The sequence below is a fragment of the Ambystoma mexicanum genome, chromosome 3q (genome assembly GCF_040938575.1).
Source record: "Ambystoma mexicanum isolate Mex_15411 chromosome 3q, UKY_AmexF1_1, whole genome shotgun sequence".
In the NCBI taxonomy this organism is placed as follows: Eukaryota; Metazoa; Chordata; class Amphibia; order Caudata; family Ambystomatidae; genus Ambystoma; species Ambystoma mexicanum.
The window spans coordinates 739,065,728-739,087,154 of NC_090926.1; the positions used below are offsets into that span (position 1 = coordinate 739,065,728).

General features: G+C 45.8%; 1 protein-coding gene across 1 annotated transcript in view; it reads left to right on the forward strand.

Annotated features, from left to right (window-relative positions):
- Positions 1-21,427, forward strand: part of UBE2O (ubiquitin conjugating enzyme E2 O) — a 1,359,828-nt gene that overhangs the window by 358,963 nt on the left and 979,438 nt on the right. The window contains exon 4 of the mRNA XM_069654680.1: positions 1,319-1,416. Coding sequence (XP_069510781.1) covers positions 1,319-1,416 — 98 coding nt within the window. The remainder of the gene's footprint in view (positions 1-1,318; positions 1,417-21,427) is intronic.

Here is a 21,427-nt window from a genome sequence, read left to right on the forward strand (position 1 = left end):
CCCTGATCTATACTGTGAGGTGTGGCACATAGATGTCTGGCGGAGCCTGCTGCGCTCCCTGGTGGCAGAAAGGTGTAAGAGCAGTTGCGCTGGGACATGGGTTTCCTAGCTGAAGAATCAGAGGCAGGAATATCCATGAGAACATCACCCAGTCGTAAGTAATTTGTTATTTTTGTGTTTTTCCAAAGACAAGTTCAATTCAGTTAAGCATTAGTAGTTCTGTTATAAAAGCGTGCCCGTTTCAGGGGTATTGTGCAATATAAGAAGAAAAAAACATGCAGCACTGGCCAAAAGCAGCATGCTGCCTACCTTTGGCACACATCACTTGTTTACACAGATTTGAGCCATTGCGCCTGGGGTGGGTATGTTGGTGGTATGTGGAGTACTGGGTACAGATCATGCAAATGCAATAACCTGGGGATGCTGTTGATATATTCAGCTCAGTATGAGACTCCTCACGTTTCTATCAATCTGTACAAAACAAAAGCAAATCCTTCTACTCACTTTGCTGGCCTTGGGACTCATAGGTACAACCAGGCGTTTCGGCATTACACCAGGCTGAAAGTGACAGTTTCAAATGCAGCGCAACAGCTCAAACATTGTGTGAAGGTTCCACGTATGTGCCAATGCCTATGCCAAGATCAAAAAAGGGACCTGAGAAATAGAATTACTTGGGCATATTTTACCTCTACATGCAGGGATGAGTATCTGAGCTGGATGGGGATCACTTCCTGTGGAGCGTAGGAGTTGGCTAAGCCCTCTGACATCAAAGCATTAGGGTACCTGCTACTGAACCTTACAATGGTAATATGGCGCTATCCTATTTGTGGCTGGACCATAGGATTAGCAATCATGGTGCACATCATAGATATTCTGCTGTCTCCTTGGTAGGATAATCTTAATTCAAAGTAAAAATCTTGAGCTTTGCTTCAGAATCTCATATGGACTTCATGAGATGACGGCATAACTCGAGGCTCCAAGAAACTTGACAAGCTTTTCAAAGTGTTTTTTTTTTTTTTTTTTTCTTGGTTCAAAAAGAATAGGAGACTGATGGGATGATCAATTACTCAGACTGGATTGAAACAAGATATTTGTTTGGTTCCAGAGCTTGATCTTTTGGTATTCTAAATCTCCTGTGCATAGTTAGTTTGGAGTTTTCTTGAATTGACTTATTTCCAATATGTATTTGATTTATAAGCTGTGGCCATTTCACTTTTTAGAACAATGTTGTCCTGCAATGGAGCCTGCGAGCAGTGGTTTATGCTATAGCAGTGAAAATGCAGCCAGTGATTTGAAACCTATTTTTTTTCTCCTTCAGCCTTTCATGTATGGTGATTATATAGCCTATGACTGCTGGCTTGGGAAAGCCTACAATTTGAAGACCCAAATAATTCTTAAACTGTCAAATGGAGCAAGGTATGGGGCACCTATGTTTGTAATCTTATTGGACAGGAATGTTCCATTACTGGTTCTTGATATTAAAGTGTACGTTTTAAACTAACCTTTTGATGCACAATCAGTGTTCTCCCGGTTTCATATCAATAAATATTACATGCCACTAAAATCATTGTACTTCAGGATGACGGCTAATGTGCTTAATTACTCTAGAAGTTCTAGATCCTCTTAAGTGCAGTGTTGTTCATTAGGGTCCTCCCTTAGGCCTGCAACATTGCAATGGTATGTCCTGAAGCAAGAAAGCACAATGTGTCATTAATTACAGTGCCTTCCGTATTATTTTCCAATATCTATAGTTAAGCAGCATCAGGTGAGATTAGTTAAGGGCAATAGATGCACCCACTATTTCTCTGTTCCTAAAGATCAAATCTATCCGCTCCCAAAGTATCTGGCCCAAAGCGGTTTTGAAGCATAAAACAGATATTGGGCACCAGTAAGCATTGTTTTGAATGGATTGTGTCCTCCCACGTATTCTTCATCTTTGATATACGTATCGCGTCAGCTTTGCCGCTTCGGAAAAACATTTCTCAGCATAGGGTGCTGTGCACAATGTTGTGGTGTCTGTCCCTCATGGGCTGCCGTTGAGCATCATCACCAGCTGTACAAATAGCTTGTGCAGTGCTCGTTGGCTTCAGTTGCGTTTTCACGAAAGCTTTCACTTCGATCACTGACGGCGCGCTTTGTTTTTCTGTCGCAATGTCTTAATCTTCTACCCCATCGACTCCTAAGTTGGGATTTAAAGAATGTTATGACTGCGGGTTGAAGATGTCTATAACCGATCCTCACCGTGTCTGCCTGTGGTGTCTGGGCTCCAGGCACCGTACTGATGACTGCAGATCCTGTCAGTCCATGACTGAAAAATCTCTCTGGGAACGCAGAGGTAAACTGGCGGTGTGGAAGGCGGCTTCGAAGTTTACTTCGAAGAAGAAAAGTCAGAGGAGTCTAGAGACTCCACTCGGCGTAAGAGGTCCCGGTCGGGGAGTTGATCGAGGCAGTCTGTCTTTATCGAAGAAGGCAGAGACTTCTTAGGTCTCCCTCTTCATCAGATTCCTCTACTAAGGTTAACGGGTAGTTGGATTCCCCATGTAAATGGGATGCCTTTAGAGTGGAAATGATGCGGCCTCGGACCCCCCCCCCCCAACTTCACGCAAGAGCCATGCCCCAGTTGCTCCTTTCGGACGACTCGGGGGAAGTCTAAGGCTACTTCGAGGTTGAGCAGTGAGCCACCTGAACGTCTAGATAACCGACCCAATGAGAAGGCGTCGAAGGTATCGACTTGAGATCCGAGTCAATTTTCGATACCGTCGAAAAAACACAAACCGCTGAGGCCTTTGAATTTGTCAACGCCATCTGCACTGAGTGCTTAGACGCTGAAATCAAGGGCGATTTCTTCATGGCTCCCTCCAGTCTGCTAGTGGACTTGACACTTCACCAGAGCTGGAGTTTGGCAGGCCTGACTCCTCAGAACATGCAGATTCTAGTTACAGGAATCTCATGAACAGGGTCATACTTTGGGGTAGGGCTTCACAACATATGAGCTCGATTACATGACGGACATCCTACACGAGGGACCTCGGAAGGACCTATCTTGCCCTTACATAAGGCCCTTCAAAGGAAGGTGGTGAGCAATTGGGAAGCTCCGGAATCTGGGTCTGCTGTGAACAGAAACTACTCTAGGAAGTACAGACCCTCCAGCAGCGATCCAGACTATGCCTGAGAGTTTAGTAGTTAAGGCTGCTACTTCAACCAGCCAATCTGCCTATCCCTCTATTCCCCCTGATAGACAAGAAGGTTGATGCCTGGACTCGCAAGGTCTTCATTCACATCAGGCAGCATGGCCTTGAAGTCTGTCACCTGTACCTTAGCTAGATCTTCTTTAACCCTGTGCGACTGTTGCCATGGTGGCTGATCACCACCCGGAAGGCGAGGAAAGAGACTGCTTCCTGGCTATATAGTAAAGGATGGAAAGGAGGCAATTGGAGAGTCTCCAGTCATGATTGGATACTGTGGACAGCATCAGCAGATCCATGGCTGCAAGCACCGTACTACGCAGGTTTGCGTGGTTGAGAAAGTCAGGGTTTGCACTGGGCATGCAGGCCAGACTGCAACATGCCGTTCGACGGCTCGAGGTTGTTCAGCAGCAATGCGGATGAGTCTGGAGAAGCTGCAGACCTCCAAGGCTGCAGCTAAGTACCTTAGCGCCTCCATTCGACAACCTCAGCAACCCTATTCAGGCTCATGTTCCTGGAGGGTTCGTTCTTTTCAACTCTATTTCTAAGTTGGTAGAGGAAAAGGACAGGCCGGACAAAGAGGGCAAAGATTCCCTCGTGGTGGACAAGGAAGGGGTGCTAAATCAGCCCCAGCAGTGGCATCTGTACCCTCAGCCGCTGCTGCAACTGCCTCTAAGCCACTCTGAGGCCTTGACCCTGGAAGGCCAAGGTTACTACCTTCCTTTTTATTTTATTTTTGAATTAATTTTTTTGTAAAAGGACTCCAGGTCATCCACCGGCAAACTGTCAAAATTCCAGATCCGCTCCTTGTGTAGGAAATACTAACCTTGCTAGAGAAAGGTGTAATAGAACATGTACCTGTAGAGGATAGGAACAAGGGTTGGTATTCCCCACTACTTTCTCCTTCCAAAGAAGGACAGAGGACTGAGACCCACCTTGAAGGACGCGTTCAAGATGGTTACCCTTTCTCAGTTACTTCAGGCTCTCCAACTCCAAGACTGGTTGGTATCATTGGACCTTCAGGATGCTTATTTTCCTGTGCCAATCCATCTGAAGCACCGAAAATACCTGAGGTTCGCAGTTGGCGGTTCAGATTTTCAGTTTCAAATTCTGCCATTCGAGCTGACCTCTGCCATGAGGGTTTTCACCAAACTGATGGCAGTAGTGGCAGCGAGTCACGGGATAGGGGGGATTCACGTCTACCCCTACCTGGACGAATGGCTGATCAGGTCTCGTTCACCCGAGTAAGCCCTGGAACATCGCCGTATCACCTGCCACTCCCTACACAGACTGGGCCTCTCCCTCAATTACAAGAAGTCCATATGATACCTTTCCAAAGACTCCAATTCATCAGAGCAGTCTTGGAAACTTCCTCGGGGAAAGCCTCACCTCCTGAGGTGAGAACTCCACACATTCAGCAGATGGTAACAAAATTCTAGAATGCCCAGTATCTGCCGGCCTTCGATTTTCTGAGGTTGCTCTGCCTCATGGCATCCTGCATTTCTCTGGTGCCAGAGGCCAGATTGAGAATGAGATCCCTTCAATTGGCCCTCAGGACTCGGTGGTCCCACTTCTCAGGGAATATGTCAGATCAACTGCAAGTTCTGATTAGAGTTGCTCTGGACCTTCTATGGTGGGCTTGCAAAGACAACTTTCTCAAGGAGAATCTTTTTGGCAACCATGGCCAAGGTCAGAGTAGTGACGGGTGCCTCACTCACTGGGTGGGGAGCCCACACCAACGAACTGTCACCGGTCGTTGGTCTCCATCAGAGTCCAAACTACACATCAACCTTTTGGAGCCTAGGGCAATCAGACTAGCGTTGAAGGCCTTTATGCCCTTTGTACAGGGCAAAAATGTCCTGATAATGACGGGAAAACATGGTGGCCATGTATTACCTCAGCAAGAGTGGGTGCAGGGTCACTACCACTGTGCAGAGGCAATGCAGCTCTAGTTCTGGGCGATACAAGAAGGAATCTGTTGGCAGTACACCTAGCCGGAGAGCAGAACACTGCAGCGGACGCTCTAAGCAAGTAGAGCAGTCTCCCAAGAGTGGGAACTAGCTCGGGAAGTTCTTCATATCTTCACCATTTGGGGAACCCCTCAAGTGGATCTGTTTGCGACCAGTACCAACCGGATGTGCGAGCTGTATTGCTCAAGGCAATTTCCCCAAAGAGGAGCTCTAGGGGACACGTTCATAGTGGACTGGGAGTTTCCACTTCTGTATGCATTTCCTCCACTCGCCGTCATTCCTCACGTGATCAGGAGGTTGAGAAAGTTTGGGAAATCCATGAGCCTAATTGCCCCGGATTGGACCAGGACGACGTGGTACCCAGACCTTCTGGGCATGCCCATCTGCCCTCCAATACATCTTCCATAAAGAGTATCTTCTCTCGCAAGAGGACGGTCAGGTTCTCCATCCAGAGATCAAGACACTCTGCCTTCATGCATGGTTTCTGAGAGGCCGAGATATAAGGATTGGGACCTCCCGGATGACGTAATCGAGATTTTGCTTTCGGCCAGAAGGCCAGTTATCAAATCCTTGTACTGGTGTCATTGGAATAAATTCAGTAACTGGTGCAAGGACAAGAATGTGGATCCATTTCAATGTGGCACTCCTATGGTGCTTTCTTTCTTGTTGCATTTAGTTAATGTGGGGCTCCAGATTAGAACCATAAAAGGATACCTGGTGACGCTTTCTATTTTGAAGCGCTCCTCTGAAGAGGTCTCATATTCAAAATACCTTTTTAATTGTTCAATTTCTGAATGGACTCGCCAATGTATACCCCAGTCCAATTTAATATCCCTGCTTGGAATTTAAACCTTGTTAAAATCTCCATCTTGTAGCTCTTTCGAGCCTTTACATTCCTGCCTGTTAAGGCTCTTAACTTTGAAAACTGCTCTTGTGGCATTAACATCAGACCGCAGGGTAAGTGAGTTGCAGGCTCTTTCATGCAAGCCTCCTCATACTATTGATGAGGATAAGGTCGTCCTCTGAGTAAAAAAAAAATTCCTGCTCAAAGTAGTCTCCGACTTCCATTTTGTCGAAGAAGATGACCCTACCAACTTTCTACCCTCCTGATTTGGGCAAGGAGGAAGAGCTGCTGCATAGGCTGGATCCAAAAAGGGCTCTAAGCTTTTACATTCCAAGAATGGCAAAATTCCGCCATGATCAACTTTTTGTTGGATATACCGGCCCTAAACTGGGCCTTGCAGTAACTAAACTAACCATATCCTGGTGGATCACACTAGCTATCCATTCATACTTTTGTCAAGCATTATTGCGTGGACTCCTCTTCCATTCAAGAAGGACTTTTTGCGAAGGCAGTCCTCCATTCCATCCACTATTAATTTAAATGGTACGTCCTCCTCCAAATTGTCACTGCTTTGGGAGTCTATCAAAGATGAGGAATACGTGGAAGGACCCAATCCATTCGAAGAACAAGTTAATTACCCTTGGTAACGTTCTTTCGACTGGATGTTCCTCCCACATACTCCTCAGCTCTTCTCCCAGCCTACTCTGCAGTACAATTTACATGAATTACACTGAGTTTCCTGAGAGCTTGCGGTCTGGGGCATGCCTCGTTAGTTCCTCGATTGATGGGAACGAAAAAACAGAACTGAAGCCAACGGGCGCTGCACAAGATATTGGTACTGCTGGTGATGCCGACGCTCAACGGCAGCCCTCGTGGGTCATTGACGCCACAACAGCGCCGTATGCTGAGAATTTTTTCTGAAGCCGAAGCAGCAAAGCTGACGCGATACGTATATCGAAGATGAGGAATACGTGGGAGAAACATCCAGTTGAAACACGGTTACCAGGGGTAAGTAAGTTTATCATTTCATGCATGCTTTGATTCCAGTCCCTGACATTGCTTTGCAATCCAACTGACCACCATACTTTAAATACAATAACCCAGATAGAGCTTCATGGTAGTCTACATGTCAATGAGTCCATATTATCCAGCACCACATCTGTGATTGTGTAGACCAAAGTGCTTACTGATGCCTGCTAATTGGTCCCTCTCATTCGCTTTGGCTTGTAACTAATTCCCCCCGTCCCTGCTTGGGTTACATAGGTCAATGCTGTCAAAGTTTGCAAATTGTCTTGGAAATCAAAGTTCAGAGCCGCCCATCGCTGATAAATCAGCAATTGCTTCAGTGAGTAAAAAGGATCCCCCGACAGTAAAGCTTTACCCGAGGATGTTGCTTGTTCATACACATGTGATCTGATGCTTGGGTGTGGTATGATGGTTCGTTACTAGAAAGAATGGAGAAGGCACTATTTCTTAGGTTCTCAGATAATTCTAACAGCTATTGGTAACTTCATAATTGATACAACACTACACGTTAAATCCATTTCCAACAGTCATGATTAATTTCGATACAACTAATAAACATACAAAGTAATTCTTGTGGTGATCCTTTCACTGAACAAGATGAATCCCCTCGGTTCCTTTTTTTCAGTTCTCTGTATGTACACTGACACTTCTACAAATGTTTTAGCAACATCTACCCTATGTTTCTGTGCTTGGTGTTAGTGCTGGCCTTTGTCAGTGGTATGATTGCGTGGTAGATTGTTTTTATTATGATAAACTATCTGTGAATAATTGTTTTTGTAAAAAATACAATATTTTGCCAAATGTAATCCTATTGAAAAGCGAGTGTTCAATATTTAGAAGATTGGGCATTGGATCCATCTAATAACATTTTGCTTGATTAATACTAGAATAATTTTATACATAGATACCGCAAAAATGCCACTTTGGAAGTTATGAGGAAGGTGTATGGTATAGATTGGTGGATCATCTAGTACTGAACTCCTTCTTGTGGTGCAAAGAACTGGCTTTGACTAAAGCATTTTATTTCAATTTATTTCTGTGTCCTCCAGCAACAAATTGTAGGCACTGCCATCTGGGAAACAAGGACCTCCCAATTTAGCCAGTCCATATGTGGAAATGCTTGAAAAACCATCCTATATGTGGCCAGCAATCCCTTCAATCTATGAACATTTAGCTACTCTATATAGATGACATTGTCATGTGGCTGGAGAAAAAAGCCATGTAATTTGTAATGTAGATCCGTACAAAAAATCAGTTTCAAGTTAACACACATGAGATGAGTGATCGGACCGATCATTTCCTTGACTTTACAATGTATCTTAGTGCTGGGGAAATTACAGGTCAAACCTCATGGATAGGAGTACATTTGTTACTACAGTAGTCATGCTAGGCACATAAACAAGATTTTGCTCTTCGGACAATCCTTGCATCTAAAAAGTAATCGTGAACACTATACATATTCCATGGAAGTCAACATGTTGATTGACAAATGGTGGATACCCATACACAAAATTAAGAGAAGCTCTTTTAGAGACTAAATAAAAAAAGCAGAGCAAAATAGTGTGTAATTACTTGCACAAATGTATTTTATCAAATCAAAAATATTTCACAGAGAACTAGAGCATTTTTTTATAAAGAAGAAAAAATTGCTTCTCTGCTTTTTGTTTTAAAAAAGCATATTAGTATTCAAAATAACATCAGAAAAGCAGATTAAACAAATACTGTTATGGAATGATGGGTCATGAAATCAGTAAAAGGACATTACCCTTGTGGCAAAGGCATAAAGCGAAAATACACAAAGCGGACTGATTCTAGACCAAGAAACACCCCAAAAAATAGATATTGATGGATTTGTATATTATGCGAGTTGCATTGTTAAGTATGATCATGTGTCCTTATGGTCTAAATGCAGGAAAGATGAACCATGTGTATAACACAGATTACAGAACACCAGTTTTAAGAATAAAGTGGAAACTGTAGAAATTTCATATGCGGGACCTCACATTTGATTTTCAGTGGGTGATGCTTCACAAGGTTGAAGGAAAAAAAGAACTGTAAATATATTTAGAGCAGAAATTAATTGTTCTCATACATAATAAGAAAGAGCTCAGAGTATCAAATGCTATAATATCAAATAGCCATTACTTTTCAGACATTTGTCCCCCTTTTTATTTTTTGTATTAGGTACATTTTCCAATTTCTAGACCCCTAATTGTGAATCTGTGGTACAGCGATTGGATGGCATCTTTTAAAGTTTAACATTTTTGTAGTGTTAGAAATGACATCCGCTCACTTACATGCTTTTTATATTAAACGACTGGAGCATGACCACCTCATTACTTCAACTTAACGTGGCAGATGCGAAAAATCATTTTTAACTAAGCCCACATGTGTATACTGACTTCCTCATCACTTTATACAGCAGGTCTGAGCTAACATAGTGACAGACAAGACCCTATCAAAGTAAGGGTTATTTTTAGAAAGAAATGTGTAATTATTTGTCTATTTTCAAACATTACCCTTGTACATCAAGTTTAAGGATACAATCTTTCTCCGGGTCAAAAAACAATCCTAGCTCACAATAGCAAGCTGAAAGGCAACTAAGGGAACTAATACTATTGATGATTCCACTGCCAATACAAAGGTTATCACACTAGAAGTGAATACTTAAACCTCTTCATGTTATAGGTTAATAGTTGAATGATGGTTTCATTTGTTTTTCCTCAGGTATAGTTGGAGCCAATTCTCATACTTGAACAGAACAACAAATGAAAGTAATATTCAAATGGATTGTGTACTCGCGTATTCCTCATCTTTAGATATCTTCCTTTCCAGCATCAGCTGTTTCAGAACTTTTTTTCGGCAGAGGGTGCTGTGCGTCAAAGTGGTCGACTCAATGTGCCTCGAGGGCCCTCGTCTCTAGGTATACGTCATCACTTGTGTGTATATATATATATATTTCTGATGCTTGTGTAATCTGCTTAGATCACATGCTCTGCATAGGCCGACATCTAGTGGAAGCTGCAGAGTATTACAGTTGTTTTTTCGAAACTCGAAAATGGGCGTCAAAATAGGGTGTGCCAGTAATACTATCTCTATTGTGACGTCCCCTGTACCCATCATCCCTCAAACGTGTGGGTTCCTCAGATGTTTGTTTTCCACCATCGTGAGCGGTCGCTAAATACAAGCAGAGTCCATTTCGGCATATACCGTTGAAATTTATTAAGTTATTGTGTCTTCCTGTCCCTTTGCCGACAGTGATTCGACGCGGTAAAGATCGAAGAAGATTCTTAAGCTGACCGTCGGACGAAGACTTAGACAACACCACCCGGCCTTGGAAGGCCCTTTCGGCCTTACAGTAGGGAGAGTGCAGGGGGGGGTAGTGGGTGGACATAAACATGTATATTCCCACCTTTTACCATAGTCGCCCAGCTGCCTACATACATTATGGAGCATACTCCTTTTAAGTTCTGCCCCTCTTGTAATGCGAAGTTCATGTGGGTCGACAAGCATTTGGTCTGTAACCTCTGCTTAAATAGAGACCACGACGAGGTACATTGTCGGGTGTGTAAACTACTCCGACCGAAAACCCTCGGACAGGCGAACAAAACGTTGGGCCCATCACGCCATGCAGGCCGAAGCCTCCATAGACGTCGAAGAGGCATCCAACAACTGCAGCAACGCTGTCCCTTCGGCCGGCGAGGGTGACGGGGAACACCCATCGTACCTCATTGCCAGCCCCCGACCCTAGTAGACAGGCCAGCGGTCCTGTTATGGGGAAGACACCCGGCGGCAAGGGCACCACACTCCCCCACAAACACACCCCACGGCGATGCGATTAAGGTCGCACAACGAGAGTCAACGGTGAAGGGCAGATAATCTGCTACTTTGTCCTCTGGGGCGCTCCGAGCGACTGCCGCATGACAAGCCCGTCAAAAGCAAAGTCACCCGACTCTATACTCCCCCACCAGGCCATACGATGGCGAAAGACGCCGCGCAAGCCATCCCAGCGGTCGAAGTTTGCCCTACATCCGGGGGCAAGTCCAGGGGGTCCTCCTTAACCACCTCTTCGACCCTGAGCTCCAAAAAATCAACTTTTAAGAGCAGGAACCATAAGGAGAGACAGATCAGTTCCTCTAGAGAAAGGGACTCATTTAACAAGGAGAAGATTAAAAAAACTTCTGGCCAACATAAACGTATGCCCTTTCAGGATACTCAGGAGTCTGAAGAGACATCAGCCTGGCCCTATAAATCTTGAGGAAGAAGAGGAGCATACCCCCTCTACCCCCACAGGGGTAATACCCAGTTTGGCCAAATGGTCTGCAGACGACATTGACACTGTCATGACTTGCCTAGCAAATTTGTTAATGAACAGCCTCAAATTTTGCAGAACTTAAACACCACGCCTGCCACTACACAGGCGTCTAGTTCCAACATAACACCTACAGCCTCTGTTACAGGCATCGGGTGTACCCCATAAAGAGCTCTCTCCACCATAGAATTGGCGGTTGAACCACCACACAAGACTCCTCGTGTCTCCTGTGATCTTTATGATCAGGATGTAGGGGATGAGGAATACTTGGAGGAGAGTGAACCCCCTTATAGGGACTTTAAGGGTTACGACGACGGGGAAGAGGACGACCAAGACCAGGAAGAGTCTGTAGTTTTTGCAATGGACACTACTCTCCCGCAAGAGCCTGTCTTACTGGACTCCCATGTTGATAACAGCCGCTATTTAATGATCTACTAATAAGGGCAGCATAGCATTTCGGCATTGAAACACAAGACGTCCAACAGGACAAATATTTTGCTGAAAATGTTAGCCGATAAAAAACCGGCAACCCAGTTCATCCCCCTGCTCAAATCGGTCCGAAGAAGGATCCAACCTTCCCTAGAATAACCTAACAATGTTGGTTTTATTATTTATAATGCGCATCATACCCGGGGGTAACAGGACGCAGCAGTTACAAGTATATGCGAGGCTTAGTTACAACAGAGGGGTATAAGATCTACATACAAGTCATTAATTACAAGAAAGTAGGTATAGATGGTAATTATATACAAGCATAGGATACAAGTATGAAAATGTGCAAATACCAGGGCAGTAAACCCTAGGATCGAAAAGCTTTTCAGACCTGCACCTTCCAACCCCCTATATATAAGGGGACATCATCGACCTGACTCTCTGGTCGTTACCACCACCCGCAAAGGAGCTGGTACCCCCTTGTCCTCCTCCGAAGCCCCTCCGGACAAGGAGAGCAAAAAATGATATGCCATGGGCAGGAAGATAGCGTCCACTGCAGACAACCAGGCACATATAGCAAACAACTCCACCTTGCTATCCAGCTATGACTGCACTAAGTGGGATGAGCTAAAGGCACTAGCAGAGTCTGCGCCAGATCCACTGAAAGCAAAACTTTCCCTTCGAAGGGATTGTGTCCTCCGACGTATTCCTTATCTTGATTACTTCCAGCTTGCTGGCCTCGGAAATTTTTTTTCAGTAGAGGGCGCTGCACGACGACGTCCCTCAACAGCCTGCGTATCGGCGCCAACGCCATCGTGTGTATAAATAGACCTGCGCAGCGTCCGTTGCTCAGTTCCGTTTTTCCGCGCTTTGTGGGTCTCAATCGTGTTGCTCAGTTCTTTATTCAAGTATATTCTTATTATTCTTCAAAGATATCTTCTTCATTCGATGGCTTCCTCTTCCGAACCGTCGACCCCACGGTCCGGCTTCAAAAAGTGTTGCGATTGTGGGAAGAAAATGTCGTTGACGGATCCTCACAGGATCATTTTGTGGTGCCTGGGATCGGAGCATCACTGTTCGGAATGCGAGGACTATGTCCATGACGGCGAAAGCCTTGAAGGAGCGTAAGGGGAAGCTAGAAAGAGGTAAGGCTCTTAAAACTTCTACTTCTTTGAAAGTTTCCTCGGCAGAGTCGAGACATTCGTCTCCTCGCTGTCACAGGAAACATTCCCGCTCAAGGTCTCGAAGCGGTTCCCATCAGTCTTCGAGATCTAAACACTCAAAAGAGGAGTCGTAGATCTCCCTCTTAGTCTTCCACTTCCCCGGAAAGGGTCACCTGCCCCGAAACACAGCTCTCCAGCTAAGTGGGAGGAATTCCACAAAAAAATGTTTACCGTTTTCGAGAAAGCGGCCTCGACCCCATCAGACGGCTAAAGGTGATACCCTGGGTGAAAGACCCGAAAAATCGAAACGCTGTGAGTCGTTGCACCCGGCTAAAGAAACTGGCCGAGAGCGTCATGAACCCTCGAGCAAAGGCAGTAAGACCGCGTCATCAACGCCGTCGTCGAAGGTTCCTTCGACTCATAAATATGCATCAACGCCTTTATCGAAGGGCCCGTCGACACACAAATAGGTCTAATCAACACCGATAAAGGACGGACCTTCTGCTGTTACTACATCTGTCAGGAGACGTACCGAGGGCTTCGACCATTACCTCGAGGATGTCGTCGATAACCTTGACGACTCTGAGTAGGATCCCGATCCTCTCGAGTTCTTTGAGGCCTCTTCATACTTTTTCGACGCCTTTTTCTGTTTCATCGAAGCCTTTGACTTCTGCGTCGACAACTTTGATGTTTTCTGAACCGGTGGCTACAAGTTTGGCCCCATCTGCTTTAGAAATGGGTTTTAAACCATACCCAAGGTCAGATTATTTCAGATCTTTGTCCTCTATATATGAGGAATGGGAGGATTCTGACCATGAAAGACCCTTTGGGTTACAGAGGACCACTACACCTATTCCAGAGGAATTTATCTCTGAAGAGAATAGATTGAAGGACCTTCAAGACTCTTTGCATGAGGAAAGTGGTTTAGATACTACTTCAGTAGTAGAATTCGCTAAACCAGACCCAGGGGAACATGCTGAGACCCCTTATAGGGGCTTAATGGCCAGAATAATAGTTCATGCGGTGGTCTACACCTTCACCTTCTTTTCAACAGCATGATCTTACAGACATTTTACTTAAAGGCCCACAGGAAGATCCTGTGGTTCCCTTTCATACTGCATTGCAGAGAAAAATATCTGTCAACTGAGAAACCACTGAGGTTATCCCGGCAGTTAACAAAAAACGATCTGCCAAATATAGGGTATCTACTTCTGACCCTGAATATTTGAGCAAACACCCAACCCCAGAGTTTGGTTGTACAAGCAGCAACTTCATTGAACAGTAGATCTGCATACCCTACTATCCCACAAGACAGGGATGATAAAAGGTTTGACGCTATGTCAAAAAAGGTGTTCTTGGCATGTAGCATGGCGCTTTAATTAATGCTACTTGCACGCTCGCAAGATTCAGCCATACACTTTGGGAGTGTGCTTAATCTGCGGCTGTCTGTCTCCCAGAAGGAGAGGAAAGGGAAGCATTTCTGAACATCATTAAAGATGGTAAAGATGCAATGTGAGAGTCCCTTCAAACTGGCATTGATTCTGCTGACAGTATCGGCAGGGCCATGGCGGCAAGTACTACAATCCGCAGATTTGCGCGGTTGCGAAAGTCTGGTTTTGCTCCAGATGTACAGGCCAGACTTTTGAATATGCCCTTTGACTGCACTTCTTTGTTTGGTAAGAAGTCTGACAGTCTAGAGAAGTTACAAACATCCAAGGCAGCAGCGAAATCTCTTGGAGCTGCAATCCGTGAAACTCCGTATCGCCCCTCAGAAACCTCTTGGAGAGGTAGGTCCTTTCACTTTTATTCCGCATTTGGAAAAGGCAGAGGACGGCCGGTTCAAAGGGGCCAAAAACGATTCACCCGCGGTGGACGGGTTAAAAGTACAAAAGCCGCAGCAGCAGCAGGTTCCTCCTTGCCCTCGGCACCTGCATCAGCCGCCTCTAAATCATTATGAGGACTCTACTCACAAGACACCAGTAGGGGACAGGCTAACTCAACATCTGACGGAATGGCAGGCTATTACGTCAGATGCTTGGGCATTGGAGACAGTTGCCCAACGTTACTGCCTGCCTTTTCTACGCACGCCTCAGTCATCCACCGGGGAACAACTCTTTGAAGTTTCCAGATCCGCTCCTTTCGCAGGAGATTCTACAGAGAGGAACAAGGGTTGGTATTCCCCCTATTTTCTAGTACCGAAGGACGGAGGACTGAGACCCATCTTGGATTTAAGAGAATTGAACAAATTCCTCAGGATGGACCAGTTCAAGATGGTGACTCTCTCTCGGATCCTTCAGGCCCTCCAGGTTCAGGACTGGCTGGTATCTCTAGACCTTCAGGATGCTTAGTTCCATGTGCCAATCCATCCCAAACACAGGAAATACCTGAGGTTCGCAATTGGCAACTCTCACTATCAATTTCGAGTTCTGCCATTTGGGCTGACCTGCGCCACGAGGCTCTTTACCAAGCTAATGTCGGTAGTGGCTGCAAGTCTAAGGAGGGAAGGGATTCACGTCTACCCCTACCTGGACGATTGGTTGATCAGCGCAGTATCTCCGGAACAAGCTCAGATCCAGCTAGATTATGTCTGCCACTTCCTTCACAAGCTGGGCTTCTCCGTCAAGTTAAAGAAGTCTCGGATGATACCATCACAGAGACTCCAGTTCATTGGAGCAGTCCTGGACACTTCCCTGGGAAAAGCCTCGCCACCAGAGGTGAGGGCTCAAGATATTCTACAAGATGGTCACCAAGTTTCAAAATGCCCAACGTCTACCAGCCTTTGACTTTTTGAGGTTGCTAGGCCTCATGGCATCCTGCATCTTCCTAGTGCCAGAGGCTCGCCTGAGAATGAGATCCCTCCAGTGGGCACTAAGAATCCAGTGGTCGCAATTCTCAGGAAGAATGTCAGATCTCCTATAAGTCCCGGACAGAGTAGCTCGAGACCTTCAGTGGTGGGCCTGTCGGGAGAACATTTTGAAAGAACTGTTTTGGCAACCATGGCCGGACTTAACGGTAGTCATAAATGCCTCACTCAAGGGGTGGGGAGCCCATGCCAACGACTTGACCGTCAGCGGTCGTTGGTCTCCATCAGAGTCCAGACTACATATCAACCTGTTGGAGCTGAGAGCTATCAGACTAGCGCTGAAGGCTTTTCTGCCTTCTGTACAAGGGAAAAATGTCCTAATAATGACTGACAACACAGTGGCCATGCACTACCTCAACAAAAGAGAGGGCGTAGGATCCTGCCACTGTGCAGAGAGGCGATGCAGCTCTGGTTTTGGGCAATTCAAGAAGGAATCTCTCTATGGCAGTTCACTTAGCCGGAAAGAAGGACTTGACAGCGGACACTCTGAGCAGGCAGAGCACAGTCTCCCATGAGTGGGAGATAGCTCAGAAAGTCCTTCAAGAGATCTTCACCCTTTGGGGAACCCCGCAAGTGGATCTGTTCACCACCACTATCAACAGGAAGTGCGATCACTTTTGTTCAAGGGCATTTCCCCCGAGAGGAGCTCTAGGGGACGCGTTCGTAGTGGACTGGGAGTTTCCACTTCTGTATGCGTTTCCTCCAGTCCCTGTCATTCTTCAGATAATCAGGAGATTGAGAAGATTCCGGAAGACACCGATCCTAATTGCCTAGACTGGGCCAGGAGAACGTGGTACCCGGACCTTCTGGACATGTCCATCTGCCCTCCGATTCGTCTTCCACACAGGGAGGATCTTCTCTCGCAGAAGGGAGGTCAGGTTCTCAATCCAGACATCAGAACCCTCAACCTTCACGCTTGGTTTCTGAAAGGTTGAGATATAAGGATTGGGACCCCCCAGATGATGATATGGAGGTGTTGCTTTCGGCTAGAAGGCCAGCAACAAAGACTTTATACCGCTGCCGTTGGAACAAGTTTTGCAGCTGGTGTAGAGAAAAGAATATCGAACCCTTTTCATGTGGTACACCAATAGTATCTTTTTTGCTCTATTTGGCGAATTCAGGTCTTCAAGTTGGTACGATCAAGGGCTACCTCGCAGCGCTGTCGATCTTCAAGCGCACTGCGGAGGAGCCATCCTATTTCAAATTACCCCTAGTAATCCATTTCTGAAGGGGTTGACTAATGTCTATCCACCAAAGCCGTTCCAAGTTCCCTTGTGTGACTTAAATCTAGTCTTAAATTTCCTGATGGGTACTCCCTTCGAACCACTCCATTCTTGTTCATTAAGATTTCTCACCCTTAACGGCCTTACTAGTGGCTTTGACATCTGCCAGAAGAGTGAGCGAATTACAAGCTCTATCTTGCAAACTTCATCATATAATTTTTCACAAAGACAAAGTTGTCCTACAAGTGAAGCCTAATTTCCTCCCAAAGGTAGTCTCTGAATTCCACATCACTCAGAAGAAGACCTTGCCTTCATTCTATCCTCCTCCCCATCCTGGGAAAGAGGAAGAGAGGCTACATAGGCCGGATCCAAGGCGATCCTTGAGTTTTTATATCAGAAAACTTGCTAGGATTGGGCAAGCAGACCAACTGTTTATAGGTTATGCAGGACATAAATTAGGATTGCCAATCACAAAACGGACCATTTCCGGATGGATTATTTAAGCCATTCTAGAATGCTACAAATTGGCAGGGAAAGAGCCCCCTCAACACCTTAGGGCTCATTCAACCAGAGGTATCGCAGCCTCTTCGGCCCTCCAAAGAGGGGTACCGATTCGAGACATATGTGCGGCTGCCACACGGTCGTCCGCACATACCTTTACAAAATTCTACAATCTGGATTCCTCGTCTAGCCAGGAGACAAGATTTGTCAAAGCTGTGTTACACTCTGTTTATTCTTAAAGGGAAATATTTCAATTTTACTCCCACCTCAGTTTACACACCACTGCTATGGGAGTCGATCAAGATAAGGAATACGTCGGAGGACACAATCCCTTAGAAGAACAAATTACTTCTTACCTTGTAACGTTCTTTCGATGGGATGATGTCCCGACGTATTCCTTATCGCCCCTCCCATCCATCACCTCAGCAAAACTTCCCTTGTAGTTGCAGCTTACGCTCCGTCAGGGTCATTAACCAATTCATGCACAGCTACTCTTAAGTTTCAAAACGGAACTGAGCAACGGACGCTGCGTGAGTCTATTTATACACGTCGGCGCCGATACGGACGCTGTCGAGGGACCACCAACTCGAGGGATGTCGATGTGCAGCGCCCTCTACTGAAATTTTTTTTTTCGAGGCCAGCAAGCTGGAAGTAATCTATCAAGATAAGGAATACATCGGAGGAACATCCCATCGAAAGAACGTTACAAGGTAAGAAGTAACTTGTTCTTCTGGCTGCTGAAGGCAGAGCTACAGCAGGCGTCCTATTAAAGAATAACTTCGACACAGCTGACAACGCGGGACACGTTATTGCAGAAGCCACCATTTTAAAACGACATGCCTGTCTTAGACAATCAGGGTTTAAACTAGAGACTCAAGCTAACTTACTAAATATGCCAGTGGAGCAAAACTTATTTTTTGGGAAGGCAGTTGTAGACGCCCTCGAGTCTGCCAAGGATGAATGAGACCCTCAAATCACTTGGTCAACTGACTAATAGACAACCACAAAGAGGTGGTAGTAATTTTCAACGCTTTCGGGGGCAAAGCGCGCAAAGAGGAACATGATACAACCAAAACCTAGGTTCCTCTTGGAATACAGATCAACAAGCCACCCAGGGCCCAGGGGTCGGCGCAGGGCCCACGGAAGAGGGAGAGGTCCCCCACCAGAGCTGGAGGGACACCCTCTAAGCAATGACGCCCCGCTACGGGTCCCCTCCCATTCCTCCCCAGTCGGGGGACGAATCTAGTTTTACACCCATGCATGGGAGGCTCCAACATCGGACAAATGGGTGTTATCAACAGTGAATGGGGGTTATTGTATAGAGCTTCAAGGAAGACTGTCGAACCTCCCCCCACGCTAAAAGAAACCATCACAGGAAGAACTTATCCTCTTAGAAGAGGTGAAAGCTCTACTCCTCAAGTTCGCCATTGAGCTTGTGCCACACAAGGAGATAAACCAGGGTATTTATTCAACGTACTTCCTTGTTCCAAAGAAAGATCTGACTTACGCCCGGACCTGCGCCCTGCAAACAAATTTGTAAAACCACCAAAATTTCACCAGACAATGGTAATCCCTCTATTAAAAAGGGAGATTACATGGCAACATTGTACATGAAAGATGCCTATTTTCATATCTCAATGTTCCCAGCGCACAGAAGATTCTTGCGATTCAAAATAGCAGACCAGCACTATCAGTTCAAGGTACTGCCCTTCGGTATAGCCTCGGCTCCAAGGGTGTTCACCAAAGTACTGGCGGTGGTGGCAGCGCACCTACACAGGGAGTCAATCCCAGTGTACCCTTACCTGGATGACTGGCTGATCACGGGAGAAAACTACCAGCTTTGCAAGACAAATGCACAAAGGACAATAGACCTTCTCTTCCAATTGGGCTTCTCCATAAACGAGAAAGTAAAGTCTAATACCAAACGCATCAAAACAGTTCTTAGGAGCTGTATTAGATACAGGGACAGACTTAGCCTACCCATCCATGGAAAGAGAGCATGAGTATGAGTGGAGACTACACACAGACGTCGTAGACCACATTGTGTCTCTTTGGGGTTACCCCTCTCTAGACTTCTTCGCTACAAGAGATAACAAGCAATGCCCAGACTTCGCGTCCAGGTTTCCTCAGCCACACTCCAAGGAGAATGCCCTATGGAAATACTGGTCAGGGATATTTGCTTACGCTTCCCCGCTCCCCCCCCCCCCCCGAATCCATTAATCAGGATAGTGAACAAAATACACAGGGAACAAATGACTCGTCCTAATTGCTCCTATGTGGGCGAGACAACCGTGGTATCCATGTTTGCGCAAGCTGGCGATGTGCGATTCCCATCAAGCTCCAGTACCAGGTCAACCTGTTGAATCAACACGGGGGTGTAACGTTACACCCACAACCTCACTCTTTGAACTTGGCAGCATGGCTCCTGAAGTCCTAGAGTTCGGACACCTTAAGCTTCCACAGCGGTGCATGGACATCCTAAAGGAAGCACTGAAACCAAACACTAGGCACTGCTATTTCAACAAATGGAAAAGATTTGTCATTTGGTGCCAATCTAAACAGATCCACCCCATAGAGTGTATGCCTTCACATATTCTTTCTTGCATGCTCCACCTGTTGGATTCAGGGTTGGTCTTTAATTCTCTTAAAGTCCACCTAGCGGCTTTATCAGCATACACCACATCTAGAAGTAAAATCTCATGGTGGAAAGTGCCAGTCATCAAAGCTTTCATGGAGGGAGTGAAAAGAATACATCCTCCAGTCTCTAACTCCCCGTCTGGTTGGGATTTAAACATAGTGCTAGCAAAACCCATGGGACACCCCCCCACTCCCCTTCGAGCCTTTGCAACAGGCTACCCTTAGACATTACATATAAAACTGCCTTCTTAGTGGCAATCGCTTCCATAAGAAGAGTCGGCGAGATCCAAGCCTCCTCAGTGCAAGACCCCTTCTTTGTCATACATAAGGACAAATTGGTTTTACGGACTCGCCCTAGGTTTTCACCTAAATTTATTTGTAAGTTTCACGTAAACCAGTCTATTGAGCTCCCAGCCTTCTTTCAAAGGCCCACTAGCTCAGCTCAAACACCACACACTAGATGTAAGGAGAGCAGTTCTTTATTACGTAGATCAGACCAAACTGCTTAGGAAGACAGATCAACTGTTTGTCTCCATGGCTACAGGCAAACAAGGAGAGTGCGTTTCAAAGAGCAATCTCCAGATGGATAGTCAAATGTATGCAGTTATGCTATTCATTATCACAAAATACACTGCCTTTTACACCTAGAGCCCACTCCACAAGGGGTACTGGGGCTACGTTAGACTTTCTTGCAAACGTACCATTAGACAACATTTGCAAAGCAGCTACATGGAGCTCAGTTCACACCTTCACTCAGCACTACTGCATTGACGCACATTCCAAGACAGGAACACAGGTGGCACAAGCATTTGCCGCTACTCCTTCTCACAACCCACCACCTTCTCATAAAACTGCTCGCTAATCTATGCATAGCATGTGATCTAAGCAGATTACACAAGCACCAGAAGAAATACATTACTCGCTGTAATCGTATTTCTGGTGCTTGTATCTGCTTAGATTCATAAGCGCCCACCCTTCTTCCCCTGAGAGAAGGTGCATAGATGCTTACTTGAGCTTTCCATGTATGTATGTATCTGTTTAGCAACTCTGTACTCGCACTACTCCTCATGCTACCTCATATCAGAAAAAGAACAATCTGAGGAACCCACATGCGTGAGGGATTATGGGTACAGGGGACGTCACAATAGGGATAGTATTACTGGCACACCCTATTTCGACACCCATTTTCGAGTTTTGAAAAACTAATACTCCGCAGCTTCCACTAGATGTCGGCCTATGCATAGCATGTGAATATAAGCGGATACAAGCAC